Here is an 18,975-nt window from a genome sequence, read left to right on the forward strand (position 1 = left end):
GGATAGGTTTTCTTGGTTTGGTATCCTTTTTTCATGAGGGATGGATCCCATGTTCATTTTGTTTACACATGATTCCCTTTAATTTTACACAATGGGCGTTCCCTAGTGGCCTAGTGGTTAGGATTCTGGGCTTTCACTGCCATGGTCCCAGGTTCAATCCCTCTTCATGGAACTAAGATCCTGCAAGCTGCATGGCACAGCTAAATAAATAAATATCTTTATTCTTTTTTAAAAAATAATAATCTCACACATGAAGATGTTAATGTTATATTTTGCTAGCATAGTGTTCATCATTATTTATTATCATTCACTGAAAATGTTCTGTAATCTTGATGTCAGCAGAATATGGTCTTGGCCTTTCTCTTCAATATGGCGAAAGAATTTCCACTCATACATCAAGCCCTGTTTGCTCACCATGGCTGTGCAAGATGGTCATTTTTAAGCTCAGGATAGTGTCGAGAATCAGTTTAATATTTGTTCCTGTGTTCAGGAACTTTGGCCACTGATGCTAAGAGGTGACTCATTTGAAAAGACCCTAATGCTGGGAAAGATTGAAGGCGGGAGGAGAAGGGAATGACAGAGGATGAGATGGCTGGATGGCATCACTGACTCAATGGACATAAGTTTGAGTTAACTCCGGGAGTTGGTGATGGACAGGGAGGCCTGGCGTGCTGCAGTCCATGGGGTCACAAAGCGTCGGATGTGACTGAGAGACTGAACTGAACTGATTAACAAAGTAGGTGGGTCACAAGCCCATTTCTATTGGAAACCATAAAAAGTTGGTTTGGAGCTGGAATATTTAAGTGTAGTTATAGCTTTCTGTCTACTCCCAACAGATTTGTGCACTGTCTCCATTAGAAAGTTAGTATTTTCAGTTGATCAGGATCCTGAATTGTTGGTTGGCAAGTGAGGTAGCTGATCATCAATTAAGAACAATTAGAATACCCATCATTGGGAATTCCTGGTGGTTCAGTGATTAGGACTTGACGATTTCACTGCTGGGACCCAAGTTGAACCCCCCGTGGGGTAACTAAGATCCTAGAAGCCATGGGATATGGAGGATAAAAAAAAGAATACACATTACTTATTTAAGCCATAAGATTTATTCATTATGTTTAGTACTCTTACAACCCATTTCTTGGATGAAGAAACCAGTATGGAAACCAAGGAACTAATTCAATGATTTGTAGCTAGTGGATGGTAGGACATTGGTCAAGGATCTACACTGCCTTGAGAAGCATCCATTATGTCAACTTCTGGCTCCAGCCTCTTGCAAGGAAATAATCTGTATTTTACTTGTTGTTGTTCAGTCTCTAAGTCATGTCCAACTCTTTGCAACTCCATGGATTGCAACATGCCAGGCTTCCGTGTCCATCACCAGCTCCTGGAAATTGCTCAAACTCATGTTCATCAAGTCGGTGATCCATCCAGCCATCTCATCCTCTGTCATCCCCTTCACCTCCTGCCTTTAATCTTTCCCAGCATCAGGGTCCTTTTCAATGAGTCAGCTCTTCACATCAGGTGGCCAAAGTATTGGAGCTTCAGCATCAGTCCTTCCAATGAATATTCAGGACTGATTTCCTTTAGGATGGACTGGTTGGATCTCCTTGCAGTCCAAGGGACTCTCAAGAGTCTTCTCCAACACCACAGTTCAAAAGCATCAATTCTTTGGTGCTCAGCCTTCTTTATGGTCCAACTCTCACATCCATACATGACTACTGGAAAAAAATAACAGAGCTTTGACTAGCCGGACCTTTATCGGCAAAGTAATGTCTCTGCTTTCTTTTGGAATTTTGCCACATGGGAAAAACATGGTACTGAATTTCTTTTGTTGTTGTTCAGTTGCTGAGTCACAGCCAACTCTTAGCGACCCAATGGACTGCAGCACGCCAGGTTCCTCTCTCCTCCAGTATCTCCCAGAGTTTGCTCAAATTCATGTCAATTGAGTTGGTAATGCTATCTAACCATTCACTTTCTAGGATTTGTAAAAGCAAGTAAATAAGAAGTGTAACAGAAAACAAATACAGGTATATGAGTATTAAGTGAAAAGAAACATTTTCTTCCAGAGCAGTGTGATTTTGACATGGCATATTTCGCTGTTAAACTTTAACAAGATTCTATGTGTGTTTATAGACAAAATGTTTTAACTTAATTCTATGAGACAGCTGGAAATTGCTCACATTTGCTTTTTTGCTCAAAATATTTGTTTGGAATTAGTCAATTGATTTAATATGTAACATCAGTTAGTGTGAATAAGGAAAAAAGTGCAGTTGACAGGGAAGAAAATATTGTTGTATAATGTGACCATTGTGTTGATAGAATGAGTTAGTGTTCTTCAGTAGAGATGTTTAGTGTTAACTCTGATTTGGAATATAGTGGAAAAAAAACCTGTACTGTCAATCTTACACTCAGATAAAAAACCTGCAGAGGATAACAGGTTTTTTTGCTCATGCTTAGAAAATTGTTAAGTCAAGTACCCTGATATAAGTGTGTTCAATCCCTAAGTCAGTCCAACTCTTTATGACCCCATGGACTGTAGTACATTCAGCTCCTCTGTCCTCTACTGTCTCCTGGGGTTTGCTCAGATTGATGTTGATTGAGTTGCTGATGTTATTTCAGTATCTCATCATTTGCCCCTTTCTCCTTTTGCCTTCAATCTTTCCCATCATCAGAGTCTTTTCCTATGACTTGGCTCGTCACATCAGGTGGCCAAAGTATTGGAGCCTCAGAATCAGGCCTTCCAATGAATATTTGGAAAAAAAAATCAGGGCTGATTTCCTTTAGGATTGACTGGTTTGATCTCCTTGCAGTCCAGGGGATTCTCAAGAGTCTTCTCCAGCACCACAATTTGAAAGCGTCAGTTCTTTGGTGCTCAGCCTTCCTTAAGGTTCAACTCTCACATCTGTACATGACTGCTGGAGAAGCTGTAACTTTGACTATACTGACCTTTGTTGCCAAAGTGATGTCTCAGCTCTTTTAATATGCTACAATATAAAAAACATCAGAATGATCTCTGTTCATTTCCAAGGCAAACCATTCAATATCACAGTAATCCAAGTCTATGCCCTGACCAGTAATGCTGAAGAAGCTGAAGTTGAATGGTTCTATGAAGACCTACAAGACCTTCTAGAACTAATACCCCCAAAAGATGTCCTCTTCATTATAGGGGACTGGAATGTAAAAGTAGGAAGTGAAGAAACACCTGGAGTAACAGGGAAATTTGGCCTTGGAGTACAGAATGAAGCAGGGCAAAGGCTAATAGAGTTTTACCAAGGGAACGCACTGGTCATAGCAAGTACCCACTTCTAACAACACAAGAGAAGAATCTACACATGGACATCACCAGATGGTCAATACCCAAATCAGATTGATTATATTCTTTGCAGCCAAAGATGGAGAAGATCTATACAGCAAAAACAAGACTGGGATCTGACTCCCAGTCAGATCATGAACTCCTTATTGCCAAATTCAGACTAAAATTGCAGTAAGTAGGGAAAACCATTAGACCATTCGGATATGACCTAAATCAAATCCTTATTGATTATACAGTGGAAGTGAGAAATAGATTCATGGGATTAGGTCTGATAGAGTGCCTGATGAACTATGGATGGAGGTTCATGACATTGTACAGGAGACAGGGATCAAGAACATCCCCAAGAAAAAGAAATGCACAAAAGCAAAATGGCTGTCTGAGGAGGCCTTACAAATAGCTGTGAAAAGAAGAGAAGCCAAAAGCAAAGAAGAGAAGGAAAGATATACCCATTTGAATGCAGAGTTCCAAAGAATAGCAAGGAGAGATAAGAAAGCCTTCCTCAGTGATCAATGCAAAGAAATAGAGGAAAACAACAGAATGGGAAAGACTAGATTTCTAGAAAATTAGAGATACCAAGGAAACATTTCATGCAAAGATGGGCTTAATAAAGGACAGAAATAGTATGGACCCAACAGAAGCAGAAGATATTAAGAAGAAGAGGTGGCAAGAATACACAGAACTGTACAAAAAAGATCTTCACAACCCAGATAATCACGATCGTACGATCACTCACCTAGGGCCGGACATCCTGGAATGTGAAGTCAAGTGGGCCTTAGGAAACATCACTGTGGTGATGGAATTCCAGTTGAGCTATTTCAAATCCGTAAAGATGATGCTGTGAAAGTGCTGCACTCAATATGCCAGCACATTTGGAAAACTCAGCAGTGGCCACAGGACTGGAAAAGGTCAGTTTTCATTCCAATCCCAAAGAAAGGCAATGCCAAAAAATGCTCAAACTACTGCACAATTGCACTCATCTCACATGCTAGTAAAGTAATGCTTAAAATTCTCCAAGCCAGGCTTCAGCAGTACGTGAACCATGAACTTCCAGATATCTGAGCTGGTTTTACAAAAGGCAGAGGAACCAGAGATCAAATTGCCAACATCTGCTGGAACATCAAAAAAGCAAGAGAGTTCCATAAAAACATCTCTTTCTCCTTTATTGACTATGCCAAAGCCTTTGACTGTGTGGATCACTACAAACTATGGAAAATTCTGAAAGAGATGGGAATACCAGACCACCTGACCTGCCTCTTGAGAAATCTCTATGCAGGTCAAGAAGCAACAGTTAGAACTGGACATGGAACAACAGAGTGGTTCCAAATAGGGAAAGGAGTACATCAAGGCTGTATATTGTCACCCTGCTTATTTAACTTATATGCAAAGTACATCATGAGAAATGCTGGGCTGGATGAAGCACATGCTGGAATCAAGATTGCCGGGAGAAATATCAATAACCTCAGATATGCAGATGACACCACCCTTATGTCAGAAAGCAAAGAACTAAAGAGCCTCTTGATGAAAGTGAAAGAGGAGAGTGAAAAAGTTGGCTTAAAGCTTAGCTTTCGGAAAAGTAATATCATGCCATCTGGTCCCATCACTTCATGGGAAATAGATGGAGAAACAGTGGAAACAGTGAGAGACTTTGTTTTGGGGGCCTCCAAAATCATTGCAGATGGTGACTGCACCCATGAAATTAAAAGATGCTTGCTCCTTGGAAGAAAAGTTATGACCAACCTAGACAGCATATTAAAAAGCAGAAACATTACTTTGCCAACAAAGTTCCGTCTAGTCAAAGCTATGGATTTTCCAGTAGTCATGTATGGATATGAGAGTTGGACTATAAAGAAAGCTGAGCACCAAAGAATTGATGCTTTTGAACTGTGGTGTTGGAGAAGACTCTTGAGAGTCCCTTGGACTGCAAGGAGCTCCAACCAGTCCATCCTAAAGGAGATCAGTCCTGAATATTCATTGGAAGGACTGATGTTGAAGCTCCAATACTTTGGCCACCTGATGTGAAGAGCTGACTCATTGGAAAAGACCCTGATGCTGGGAAAGACTGATGACAGGAGAAGGGGACATCAGAGGATGGGATGGTCAGATGGCATCACCGACTCAATGGACATGAGTTTGAGTCAACTCCGGGAGTTGGTGATGGACAGGGAGTCCTGGCGTGTGGCAGTCCATGGGGTTGCAAAGAGTCAGACACAACTGAGTGACTGAACTAACTGAACTGGTTTTGTCAAAGCTTTCCTTCTAAGGAGCAAGCATCTTTTAATTTTGTGGCTGCACTCACTCTCTGCAGTGATTTTGGACCCAAGGAAATAAAATCTGTAACTGTTTCCACTTTTTCCCCACCCATTTGCCATGAAGTGATGGGACTGGATGCCATGACCTTTGTTTTTTGAATGTTGAGTTTCAAGCCAGATTTTTCACTCTCTTCTTTCACCCTCTAGAGGCTCTTTCGTTCCTCTTCACTTTCTGCCATTAGGGTGGTGTCATCTGCATATCTGAGGATGTTGGTACTTCTTCCAGCAGTCTTGATTCCAGCTTGTGCTTCATCCAGCCAAGCATTTCACATGATGTACTCTACTCATTTATAAGTTAAATAAGTAGGGTGCAATGTACAGCCTTGACGTACTCCTTTCTCACTTTTGAACCAAATACCATGTTATATTGAGTCATGTATTTTCTTCAATTAAATTAATAGTTATTTTTACATATTCTGTAAAATCTGGAGGATTCTCTGCCAGCTGAGCCACCAGGGAAACCCAAGAATACTGGAGTGGGTAGCCTATCTCTTCTTCAGTGGATCTTCCCGACCCAGGATTGAATTGGTGTCTCCTGCATTGGAGGTAAAGAATCCGCCTGCAATGTGGGACACCTGGGTTTGATCCTGGGTTTGGACGATCCCCTGGAGAAGAGAACGGCTACCCATGCCAGTATTCTCGCCCGAAGAATTCCACGGACCATACAGTCCATGGGGTTGCAAAGAGTTGGACATGACTGAGCAACTTTCACTTCACTTCACTTCATAGCAGAGGAATTAAGATTCAAAATATTAAGTGGACTTATGTCTAGGAGAGAGCTGATAAATGCTTGCTCAATTAATAAATTGATAGAGCCAGGTTTAAAACTAGATTTTATAAGCTTAAGTTCAGTTTTCTTCTTGCTTTATCGTTTATCTTCCTGGAAGGGGCTTGAGCAAACCTAGAACAATGGTATATTGTGCTATTTATTCAACAATTAATGTTTGCTTTTGAAAGAAGAGAATTATGGTGCTTTTACCAGCCTTTATTTAATAAAGGAAGTGTGTGGTCTTCCCTGATGGCTCAGACAGTAAAAATCTGCCTGCAATGCAGAAGATCTGGGTTTGATCCCTGGGTCGGAAAGATCCCATCGAGAAGGGAATGGCAAACCACTTCAGTATTCTTGCCTGCAGAATTCCAGGCAAAGAGGAGCCTGGAGGGCTACAGTCCATGAGGTTGCATAGAGCTGGACACGATTGAGTGCTACCATTTTTACTTTTCAAAGGACATGTCTACCTTTTGCTTAGCCTATAATTCATACCTTCCTATCCTTAAAATTCTGAGATATAAGTGGCACATAGCATTGAATTAACTTTAGGTATACTGATTCAATCTCCCTGGTAGTAATGAATTTATTCAGATTTTCTCTTTCTTCATGATTCAGTCTTGATAGGTAGTATATTTCTAGAAATTTCCATGTCTTCAAAGTTGTACAATTTGTTGACCTAAGATAGTTCATAATAGCCTCTTATGAGTCTTTGTATTTCTAAGTGCAGTTGTGTTTCCTCCTTCATTTCTGATATTGAGTATTCTTCTTTTTCTTAGTCAAATGTTGCCAATTTTGTGTATTTTTTCAAAAAACTAGCTCTTACATTTCAATGACCTTTTGTCTTTTAAGGCTGTTTCTTTTTAAAAAAATTTTAATTGGAGAATAATTGCTTTACAATGCTGTGTTAGTTTCTGGCATACAACATGAATCAGCCATAAGTATGCATATATCCCCTCCCTCTCGCTCCCTACCCCAGCTTACTCTTATTTCATTTCTACTCTAATCTTTATTTCCTTCCTTATATGAACTTGAGATTCATTTCTGTTTTGTATCTTTAAGGAATAAAGTTAGGTCATTTGAGATCCTGTTTCTTTACATAGGCACTTATCATTATGAGCTTCCCTCTTAGAACTGCTTCTGGTGTCCCGTAAGTTTTTGTATGTTTTATTTCCATTTTCACTTGTCTTAGTTTTTGATTGCTCTTTTGTTTTCCATACCAATGTAGTCAGAAGAAAAAAATGCTTGATATGATTTCAGTCGTCTTTGTTGATTTGTTTTGTGCCCTAACATCATATATCCTAGAAAATGTTTCATATTAGCTTGAGAATAATGTGTATCCTGTTGCTTTTGGATGGAACGTTCTGTATATGTTAAGTCCATCTGGTCTGACATGTAGTTTCAGTCCAATGTTTCCTTTCTGGTTTTGTCTGGATGTTCTGTTTATGAAAGTAGATTATTAAAGTCCCCTAATATTATTATGATGTCTACTTCTCCTTTTAGGGCTGTTAATATCTGCTTTATGTTTAGGTGCTCCTATGTTGAGTATCGGAGAAGGCGATGGCACCCCATTCCAGTACTCTTGCCTAGAAATTCCCATGGATGGAGGAGCCTGGTGGGCTGCAGTCCATGGGGTTGCAAAGAGTTGGACGCGACTGAGTGACTTCATATTCACTTTTCACTTTCATGCATTGGAGAAGGAAATGGCAACCCACTCCAGTGTTCTTGCCTGGAGAATCCCAGGGACGGGGGAGCCTGGTGGGCTGCCGTCTATAGGGTCGCACAGAGTTGGACATGACTGAAGCGACTTAGCAGCAGCAGCAGGATGTTGAGTATAATTCACAAATGTTATATCCTCTCATTGGATTGACTTATCATTTTATAATTATCTTTTGTCTCTTATTAGTCTTTGTCTAAGTCAGTTTTGCTTGATAAAAGTTCAGTTACCTCAGGTTTTTGTCTTCCATTTGTGCAGAGTATCATTTTCCATCCCTTCATTTTCAGTGTGTGTCCTTACGATCTGTGAGTCTGTTGCAGACAGCATATAGATGGGTCTTGTTTTTAAATCTATCCAGTCATGCTGTGTATTTTGGAGAATTTAGTCCATATACACTTTAGGTGATTATTGATAGGTATGTACTTACTGCCATTTTGTTGATTGTTCCCTGGCTGTTTTGTAATTCCTCATTCTCTTGATCTCTTCATCTGTGGTTTAATGATCTTCTGTAGTAGTATGTCTAGATTCATCTTTTGTTTATTATTATGTTTTGTTTTTATTATAGGTTTTTGCTTGTTTCCATGAGGTTTAAATTTATGTCTCTTTTTAAGATAAAATAACAAGTTTGAATGTACTCTTAACTCCTGTCTTTTTAATATCTAGAAAATTTTAAGCAATGTTCCCCTTTCCTTTTTTGGTGTTAATCATTTGTTTTACTTTTATCCTTTTTATTAGTTCCTTCCCTGCTCCCCCACCCTGCCCCCCACCCAGAGGTCTTTTGGTGTTGCTTTTTTCATAGTATAGAACTGTTGTTTCATGGATTTCTCCTTTTATCTTTTTTCTTACAATTTTGTGGCTTTTAGTATATTCAGTTATGCAACCATCACAACTTGATAAAACATTTTTATTACCCCCAAAGAAACCCCTATACATTAGCAGTTATTTCCCAGTTCTGTTGCCCCACTCAATCCCCATCCTAGGCACGGGCAATTGCTAACCCCTTTTCTACCTCTATGGTTTGCCTACTGTGGCCATTTCACATAAATGAAATCATAATATGTGGCCTTTTACAACAGGCTTCTTTCTCTTAGCAGGTGTTCAAAGTTCATCCATGTTGTAGCACGTTTCATTATTCTTAATTTTCAAGTGATTTTTCATTATATGTATATACACTTATTTATCCACCCATCAGTAAACATTTAGGCTGTTTCCACTTATGGCTAGTATGAATACCACCACTATAAACATGGAAAGAAAAGTTTCTGTGGTATATATGTTGTTTCTCTTGGGTGTATACCTAGGAGTGGAAACACTGGGTCATACACTAGCCCTTGATTTAACTTTCTGAAGAACTGCACTACTGTTCTTCTAAAGTGATTTCACCATTTTATATCCCCAACAACTACTGCAGAATTCCATTTTCCTCACATCTTGGCCAACAGCTGTTATTGTCTAGCTTTCTAATTTAAACATCCTTGGGTAGGTAAGATGGTATCTCATGACTTTTATTTGAATTTCCCCTATGACTGATTTTGTTAAGCATGTTTTCATGTGTTTACTAGACATTTTTTTTTTATCATCTTTGGTAGTATCTCTTCCAATCATATGGCCATTAAAATTTTGTTGTTAAGATTTCTTTATATATTCTGGATACAAATTCCTTATGAGGTAATGAGTCTCCAATATTTTCTCTCATTCTGTGGGTTGTCATCTCATCTCTTTGATGGTGTCCTTTGAAACACAATGCTTTTAATTTTGATGAAGTTCAATTTATCTTTGCTGCTACTGTTGTTTTTGGTATTCTAAGAAACACTGCCTAACCTATTGTGACGAGGAAAATTTCTTCTTTTATAGTTTTAGCTTACAAGTAGATCTCTGATCTTTTAAATTTTTACATAGAACATGAAGTAGAAGTCTGAATTCATTCCTTTGCACGTGAACGATTGTTTTTGCATTGTTATTTACTTTCAGTTTGAGATGAAAGCTTACCTTTTTATTTTCCCAACTTTCTATAAAGTTACATATTTGCATTTAAGCACTGCTTTATTTCTATCCCACAATTTTGCTGTCTGCTATTTTCATTATCATTCAGCAAAAAATATGTTCTAATTCCCACTGCAATTCCACTTTGACCCTTGGGTTATTCAGAAATGTGCTGCTTAATCTCCAGACTTTTGGGGATTTTTCTAGGTTTGTTTTATGGTGCAGCCTATGGTCTAGGGTTAAGTATCCCACATGGACGTGAAAAGAAAATGTTATCTGCAGTTGTCTAATGTCATGTTAGATAGTTGTCAGATCAAGCTAAGGTCCCAGTCATGGGAGTTAAGGCACCTACACTCTCCTAGCTGGGCCTCCAGGCTAAGAGGCAGACAAGCCATTCCCGTTGTATTTTGTTCAAACCCCTGAGCCATAGGCTTTATAAAATGATTATGTCATGAAGTTTTAGAATGGTTTGTTATGAAACAATTGTTAAGAATAACAGATTATGATGTAGACTCAGTGTTTATGAATAGAATCTACGGTTTTTCATAATCCTTATGGAATTTAGGAGCAGAGTTAGAGAACTAATTCTAGCATAATATTTTATATCCATTTGGAAATAAGCAAGATTAACCCCAAATACTGACATTTTACAGCTGTAATTGTAGTAGCTCGTAACACACTCCTAATACAGTGGAGTTGTTATATATAAAATTGGGGGCTTTCCTATGCTAAAATCTACTTATCATTGTCAATGTGTACAAAAATATAAATACAACCCCCAAGAGATTTATAGAGGAAATACATATTATTGAAGTAAAAGTTCAGTTCTGAAATTCATTATGAGGCTATCTTGTCTGCCTTAAGTGAAGTATTTTCTGGGTATTCACATTTCAAATTATTGGGCAACAAAACTACTGAAATACAGTAATTGCTTTCGAAAGTACACAGGAAGGGGCTTGGTCCACTTACGAAGACAGCTGTCCCCCAGGTTTTGGTGCTTCTGACCATTTGAGTTGCTAAGTGCAAGGACCTGTTGAGGTGCTGTGTGAGTCCAAAAGGCATTTGTTCTGTGCTGGTAGGGCTACTGGGCAGACTCATTTAAGAGTATGTTATTTTGAGCTATGAATGTAAACAAATCAAGGGTAAAGTTAAAGAAAAAAAGTGTTTATTTAGGCCATCGACTAGGATCATAATAAATAATGCAATATACTAACGTAATAACAGATGTTCTCATGCATTTATCACATTTATAAATATACAAGAAAGCTGGCTTACAGGGCTGTTGGGACAAATTTGGAAATGTGTAGTTGGCAATACAGTGAAAGTTAACAGTGTTAAGACTATCAAACAGATTCTCTTTCCTATCATTTTTTAAAATACATCCTCTATATATCTGTGAATAAATGGTAATGTTCCCTTATAGTTTCTACTTTTTATACACATGCCAGAGCTAAGCCAATTGTCAAAGATTGAGGTTGATAATTTGTTATTTATCAATATTTCTAATGGAAACCAGATTTTAGAAATAATAAAGGTAAAAATTCTTCTGCATGTCAATGTGGAGGCTGATGTATTGCATGCCAGAATCACTTAAACAATAAACGGTGCCTGAATGAAATAAAATCCCAAAGTAGAAGTCTATAAATAGTAACCTTGATACTTAATATAAAAATGCTATTGTAATATGATGTCTGTAATTTGGCAAATGACCAAATTATCTGACTGCAACAGTGATGAACTTTGATTAAAGCTTAGTTTTGCTAGTAAATTTCACATAAAGAATTTAAATAGGGTAACCTTTAACATAAAGCCTTAAAACAAATAATTTAAACATATCTTAAACACTGAAAATGTGTCTTTAATTGTTATTTACAGTTTATCAGTGATACCAGTGTATAGCTTCATTGGGCCACTTGCCAGTCTTGCGTCCTTTTTTCAACATCTGCTATTACAATCTTCTTTATAAATACTTAGGCAAATCAGTTTAGTGAAGGAGAGCGATCTGTGGTCCAGAGTAATTCAATGTATGGCCATTTGGTTTGGAGACAGCGTTTAATGGGCGTGTCATCTGTCTGTAGCAGGGGGTCTTCAAACCCCATAACAACTGCGGTTCCTTCCACATACATTACCTATTGAACAGAAGCAAGCCACTGAGGTCAATCAATCTTAGCAAAGTCTTATGAGGGACTTTTTCATAGACCAGCAAACAGGGTACTGTGTTTATGATTCGGGATTTTAAAAAATCACAAAGAACGTACTGCTTCTGATAAAAGAAAATTCATTCTTCAAATGTTGCCTCATCATTCAAATGCTGCCTTATTTCAGATAAAAAGTTGTAATAAAAATACAGCTATATATTCTGAGAAGGACTTATAATGAAAGCAGAAAATAAAGTGCTGAATTTCCAGAGCTGGAAGCAAATTGGATATTTGTCAATGAAATTTTCTGTTATTGTATTAAATACTTCTGAAGTGCTCTTCATTTTGGTTTGGCACCAAAAATCATGGAGAAAAAAAGACGTCAGTCAGAAACAGAAATAGCAGGAAAAGGTTGATGGATAAAAAACTAGGTAATTGATATGCAGTGGCAGGTGGACGTCAAAAAAGGTTTCATTCTAATTTAAAAAACTTTTAGACATTATCTATGAAGTAACATACTGACAATGAGTTAGCATTTATAAGCACTCACTGTATATATGAAAACACTGTCATTAATTTCTCTATCAGGATATTCTAATTGCATAATTTGAAAGACAAGAGAATAAGCCTGCTGTGTTGAAAAAGTATGTATAATGATTTTCACATTCCGTGGCTGATACATATGATTGTAATTATAGCTTTTATCTTGGAAGAACATAAACTTAAGCCTTAAGTTGGAGTCTCCTTAAAAAACATTAACTACAGGAGTGGAGTATTTTCTATTACTAGGTCAGGTACTTTGGTTTCTTAATTAGGTTCTAGGTTTGATGGAGTAAGTTTACTATTAAAACCCTAAGTAATCATGCTTTTTAGCTCTCTAAAGCAAAACTTCTTTTTCTGAAAAATTGTCCACCAAGCATATAGCAGGTTATCATAATGAACAAGAAAGACAAGACCTCCCTTCCATGAGAAACCTTCCTTGCTCACAGCATTAGAGCAGAAGTGCTCAGGGCTGAGTACCATGATCTCCTCTGTGGCCTCACCAGCCTGGGCTGCCCTGGTGGGCCAGGCTCCCTTCCACTTGGCCAGCCTTCTCCTGCTACCTGTTTCCTCAGGTATTTTTAATAGTATCTTCTAAGCGGTCTACCACATTTCTAGCTTGTAAGTAACTTTATGTTATACCTTTGCAGCTTAATAGTATAATACATGCTTTGCATTCTAATTCTTATGTACTGTTGTCAGGTTAATAGTTCATCTTTGATTTCTGATCTTTTTGTTAGTCATGTCAGACACTTGTCATGAGCATGACTTAAAAACTTATTATACACTATACACATACAGCATGGGCAAGCAGACCAAGGACAAGACTGGGTTTCAGGAACTCAGTTCCAGTCCCTGCTCTGACAGTGACTGGCTGTGTGACCCTGGGTGAGTCGCTTAATCTCCGTCCCAGAGGCTTCATCTGTAAAATACAGATAATATTTGACTGATCTACCTTGCAGGGATTGTGTAGGCAAGTAACTACTTTGTGACTACAAACTACCTTCTAGTACAAGGCTACACAGAACTTACAACTAGATGAAGCGCTCATTTACACATTAGGACCAAACATACAAGTTTTCTTACTGACAATTTCTATTTTTCAAAATAGGTATCAATCAATTACCCTCCTATGAAAAGATCTTTGGCCCTAATTTAGTAAAAGTTCTAATTTATATTTTGTTATGAAAACAAAAGTAAATTTTAGGGGCAGGTTTAGATTTGCCCTAATGCACATGATGATCTGTTTTCTGTAGCCATCCTCAGTATATCAAATACACATGAAGTCAGCATGGGTACTTCAAATTAAAAAGGCATGTTAGGCCTTAGTCCTAATATGAGCTGTATCTACTGTGACTCTTAACTGGAATAAATGCAAACAGAGTAGATATATCTCATGTGTTGCCAAGCTCATTAATCAAAGAGGGTGAATTGGCAAGACCAAGCTTCTGCTGTGGAGTGGGTGAGTACATCTGCAAGTGAAGCACCCGTGGGCCCTTGTCCGAGATTCAAGGAGGCAAAATCGGAGCACAGCGGGTGAACCGCAGGCTTGGAGGGAGACACCAGGCCTTTGCTCCAGCTCTGCTGTCTCCTGGCTGCCTGACCTTGGTGAGCTGCTTCCTTCTTTGTGCCTCAGTTTTCTCTACTGGAAACGGAGAATATGCAAGAATACTTAGTTCACGGGGTGGGGTGAAACTTTGGAGAAAACAAAGTGTTGATGACAATTCTAGGTACATCCTCAATAAATGCTCGCTGTTATGGTTATTAATTTAAATCCTTTAAAATAGATTTCTTTTTTTTTAAAATAAAGTCTGCCTCTTGCCCCTTCTTTCATTTAAGTGGATCAGTAACTTCAGTGGACTAAACTTGATTTTGTAATATTTGCACACCAAGGGTAACAACATGTATGTAGATGAGTTACCTTGTTACAGTGAAACCACTACTCCAAAATTCCAATGATGATCTCACGAGTCCAGGTCTAAGATAAGCTGTGACAGTAAGAGACTCCTAGAATAACCTCCTTGCTTAGGCATCAGTTTTATGGGACTCAGACATTGTAATACATACTCCTGTATTTTATCAACTCAGGTGAAGACAAATTATACTGAGTTATCATACCTTTTCATTGTAATTTGACTGTTTCAATCCATTGTAGTGATAGACAGTAAAAGACTCTGGACCACTGGAACCCTATATTATAAATAACCAACAATTAAAACTGTAAATCTTTATATCAGGCCATTTCTAACTAGCAATTCAAAGTAAAATGGAAGCTTCTTAATTCTACAGCCTTGATTAAGGAATCAGTTGACAAAGCAAGAAACTTAGATTTATGTACTTAAGTACTATAAAATCTAAAAGCCGAAATAGTCGCATCTGGGGAAGAGACTGGAAATTGGTGGAGCGGTGATTTTTATGATAAGGTCTTCTACAGTAGTTTATGGTTTTGAATATGTGCATGTATGGGGGTGGAGATGAGACTTGGCCCAGTCCCAGAAGCTCCTGGAACCCACCTTCCAGGCACTACCTACCTCTTCCATCCTTCAGGTATTCTGAGCTACTCCTTCCTGCTCATGTTTAGTTCATGCTGGGATTTGTAACCAAGAATCCTAAAAACGTAGGACCTAAGCTGCTTTTCCAGTCTTGTCCCCAGCCACTCACCTTTCTCAGTTCTCTGAGACAAGCATATTCCTCATCTTCCCATGAAAAGACCTTTTGTTGTCAGCTCTGTGCACATTTGTGATTTTTTTTTCAACTTCTCTTGTTTTACAAAATCTAGTTCAAATCATACTTTAAGTTTTCCTTAAATATACTAATTGGACTTCCAGTTGTCTCAATAATTTGTGCATCATATTTTAAAAGTTCGTATTTTTAACTGTTTTTAACTTTTCATGTCTAGAATCCAAGCTCTTTTTTGTATCCCACTCGAAAGTTTTATAAGACATATCAACCATCTTAATTTATACATGAGTCAGTGCAATTACTTAGATAAATGATTTGATGATTTTCAGAGTTAACTTACAAAATAAATATTTTACTGCAGTTCTAGTAACAAGTGGCATAAAATAGCAACAAAAGGTAATGTAACGGTGCTAAAATGCTTTGTCTCTGGGCTTAGACAACCTACACTGGAGCCTGTATCGGCCTCATGCTAGCAGTGTAACCTTAAGCCATTTTTTTAAGTTCTCTAATCTTCAATTTCCTCACGGGGAAAAATAATACACAATTTAGAAGGTACACAGTATCTCATGCATAGTACATGCTTATTAAATGGTAGCTGCTTCTGCTATTCTTACTGTAAACCATGCTGGTATCTGATGAAATCACAACACACCTGCTAAATAATTTGAGGGAGTGGTAAAACCCTGCACTCCTACAGGAGGAAAAGTAAGTGTAGGCTGTAGAATTAGCCAGTGACACAGACATGACCCAACATGAAACAGTACAGTTGCACTCAAAGGGTCTTCTTTAATGCAACTAAAATTCTCCTGGGATACAGGAGCACTGGTAGGAGTTCGCACTACACACAGGCTCCTTAACCTTCTTTGTTAGCGTTGAGAAAATTCTAAAGATACATACCAAATTGTTGACAATAGGGACCTGAGAGAAGTTTCCCAGGGGCAGGAGGGAATTAAGAGAATCTTTCTTTAGAAAACAGTATCAAAGTATCTATATTGGTGTATATACTCTTTCACCACCTCTGTCCTTTAATCAAAATTTTATATTACTGTATTGGAACACACATGCCCTTCTATCCTCTTGGTCTGGGCAAGTATTTACATAATAATAGTGCTTAGTCTAATATCTGCATGTTAGAACATGTTTAGTAGGGAAAAATGCTGAAATAATCATAATATGATCATCCCAATAGAATGAAACAATGTTACCTGATCAGGAAAAAATTCTTGAAGAAATGGACCCAATAATATGATTCCTAATCCTTCTGGATCTAATTTATTCTTCATAAGATTTATACTATGGAGAGAGAGAAAAGAAAAACAGTGGATACCACAGGAAAAAAAAAAGCTTATTTTTCTTCTTTCATGATTAAATGGTACTGCAACACATTTGACTGCCAAAAATCCCGAGAGCTGTTCTTTTTTAGACCCTTAATGACAAATACACAGGAATGACATCTAATTTGCCAAAACTTGGTTATTTTTAAACCAGAGTAATCTGTTACTATTTAGAATTTAAATTATGATGATGACTTTGGAATATTGTTCCTTATTAGGTAATGTATAAAAAACCCAGGCTTGTAAAAGCAGGCCTATAGCCTCCCAAAAGCACATTCCCTTTGCTTCATAGGTATCCCTGAATTTAGCTACCAAATGAGGCATTTAGGCTTAAAAATAAACATTTTTTTCTTTTACGTTAAAGAGAAAAAGGAACAGTGTCAAAGGCAGCGGTACGGGGGGATAATCAAAAACATCTCCTGAAAAGCTTACTTTCAAGAACCAAATAAGGTGGAGGTTTAAAATTCTTAGACAGTGTAAACTGAAGGTTAAAAAAGGTAAGACAATTCTCAAAGAGCTAATAAAGTACACTGAATTTCAAGAAGTGGCATGACTGGAGTAGCGCTTGGCAGAGCCCTTAGCATTTGGTGTCACTGAGGTTGCTGAAAGGTACTATGTATAGAAAGAAGGCAGAGAAGATGGATTGCAGTTTAAAGAATTTTAAAAATGAAAAGGGTCTTTTCAGAACATTTTTATTCTCCATATTACCTCTCAGGTTATAAAGGTAACTTTTATACAGTTGAGCCTTGCATAACATGGCTTTGAATTGCCAGGGTCCACTTACACACACACACACACGTATTTTTCAATCAATATATACATATATCATAAATATATTTCTCTGATGATTTTCCTAATAACCTTTCCTTTAGCTTACTTTAAGAATACAGTAATACATATATTTACTATATTTATTAATCCTTGATACAGTCCAGTTAGCTTATGGCCATCAAACATTATAAATGTGACTGGACCAAAAGACCAAGTGAGTAACTGTCCAATCTTACAGCTATTTCTAGAAAAAACAATTTGACTCAGCTGTGCTAACTTTAATAACGACCTTTTTCTTCCTTCCCATCTTAAGACTTCTTAGTAACCAAAATTATCCGAGTTCAAGTCTCTCTTGAGTATTAGAGCAATGTAAACAAAAAGATCTCCACTTGGTAATCAGTTGAGAATAAATACGGTAGTTACTATTATACCATTTATTGGACTGGTTCAACTGTCTCTGAATTTCTCCTCTTTAAGTTGGAATCACCAATTATGTCTACTAAGACAGGGTAACATCCCAGCTCTAGGTGGTGAGATTAAGACATTATTTCACATGTGATTAATTTGCAAATGTTTATACATATTTCATACTTTCAAAGAAAATAAGCCAAACTAACTGAAAACAGAATAGTATCAAGTTCTAAAAACTGTGTATACCAATTTGTTTTGGGCTGCTTTTGCTGAATCCTTTCCTTAAATGTTTGTTAGCTAAAGCTTGTTCACTGTCAGATACACTTTCAGAAAAAGGGAAAAAAAGAAATGTAGATCAAAGGTGACTTTTAATAACCTATATTTGATCAATATATTATGTATTTGATTAAAAGATGTGTCCACCTAACTAGACAGAGATCTTCCCATGGATAATAAAGATCCCAAATTTATAGAAGTTATAGATGGAATGGTGTACATTTTTAATGAAGACAATGGCCACGTGGGGCAGTTAAGAGTCCTCCCACCCTCCCCCCTCACTAAATAAATAACACTTTGTATGTATCTTACTATTCAGGATCGGAAACAAGGTCCAATGCTTTCATCACATCTTCTAGAAGTGAGTCAGGTATGAATCCATTATCTGAGAAAAAATATTACAGACACAATTTAGATAGTTTACTTCAAGAAACGCTATTATTGCTGATCACAGACACCATGAAAAGTCAGTAAGAGGGATACAAAGAGTTAAGGAATAGCATATTCAGTTTATTTTGGGCACAGTGTCTATCAGGTTCTTTTTTTCTGTTAGTGTTCTTGAGCACATAGGCAAAGATTTATTTTCAAGGTTAGTTTTTAATACAAAAATAACCACATGACTTCTACCTGAGAACACCAAGGAAACCTTAAAGCCAAATTACTTCTTAAACAGGCTTACAAATTTAAATGATGTAAGTTTTTTCTACTTAAGTTTATAACAACTATTAATTAGGT

The 18,975-nt window shown here is 37.5% G+C and overlaps 1 protein-coding gene across 3 annotated transcripts in view; it reads right to left on the bottom strand.

Annotated features, from left to right (window-relative positions):
* Positions 1-11,231: 11,231 nt before the first annotated feature.
* MINDY3 (MINDY lysine 48 deubiquitinase 3) overlaps positions 11,232-18,975 on the bottom strand; it is an 80,379-nt gene continuing 72,635 nt past the window's right edge. For all 3 annotated transcript variants that reach the window (XM_015473997.3, NM_001076107.1, XM_059892718.1), the window contains 4 exons: positions 18,553-18,625; positions 16,654-16,741; positions 14,885-14,956; positions 11,232-12,217 (listed from right to left, as the gene is read on the bottom strand). In XM_015473997.3, coding sequence (XP_015329483.1) covers positions 12,068-12,217; positions 14,885-14,956; positions 16,654-16,741; positions 18,553-18,625 — 383 coding nt within the window. In that variant the 3' untranslated portion in view covers positions 11,232-12,067. The remainder of the gene's footprint in view (positions 12,218-14,884; positions 14,957-16,653; positions 16,742-18,552; positions 18,626-18,975) is intronic.

This window comes from Bos taurus, chromosome 13, assembly GCF_002263795.3.
Source record: "Bos taurus isolate L1 Dominette 01449 registration number 42190680 breed Hereford chromosome 13, ARS-UCD2.0, whole genome shotgun sequence".
Taxonomy (NCBI): domain Eukaryota; kingdom Metazoa; phylum Chordata; class Mammalia; order Artiodactyla; family Bovidae; genus Bos; species Bos taurus.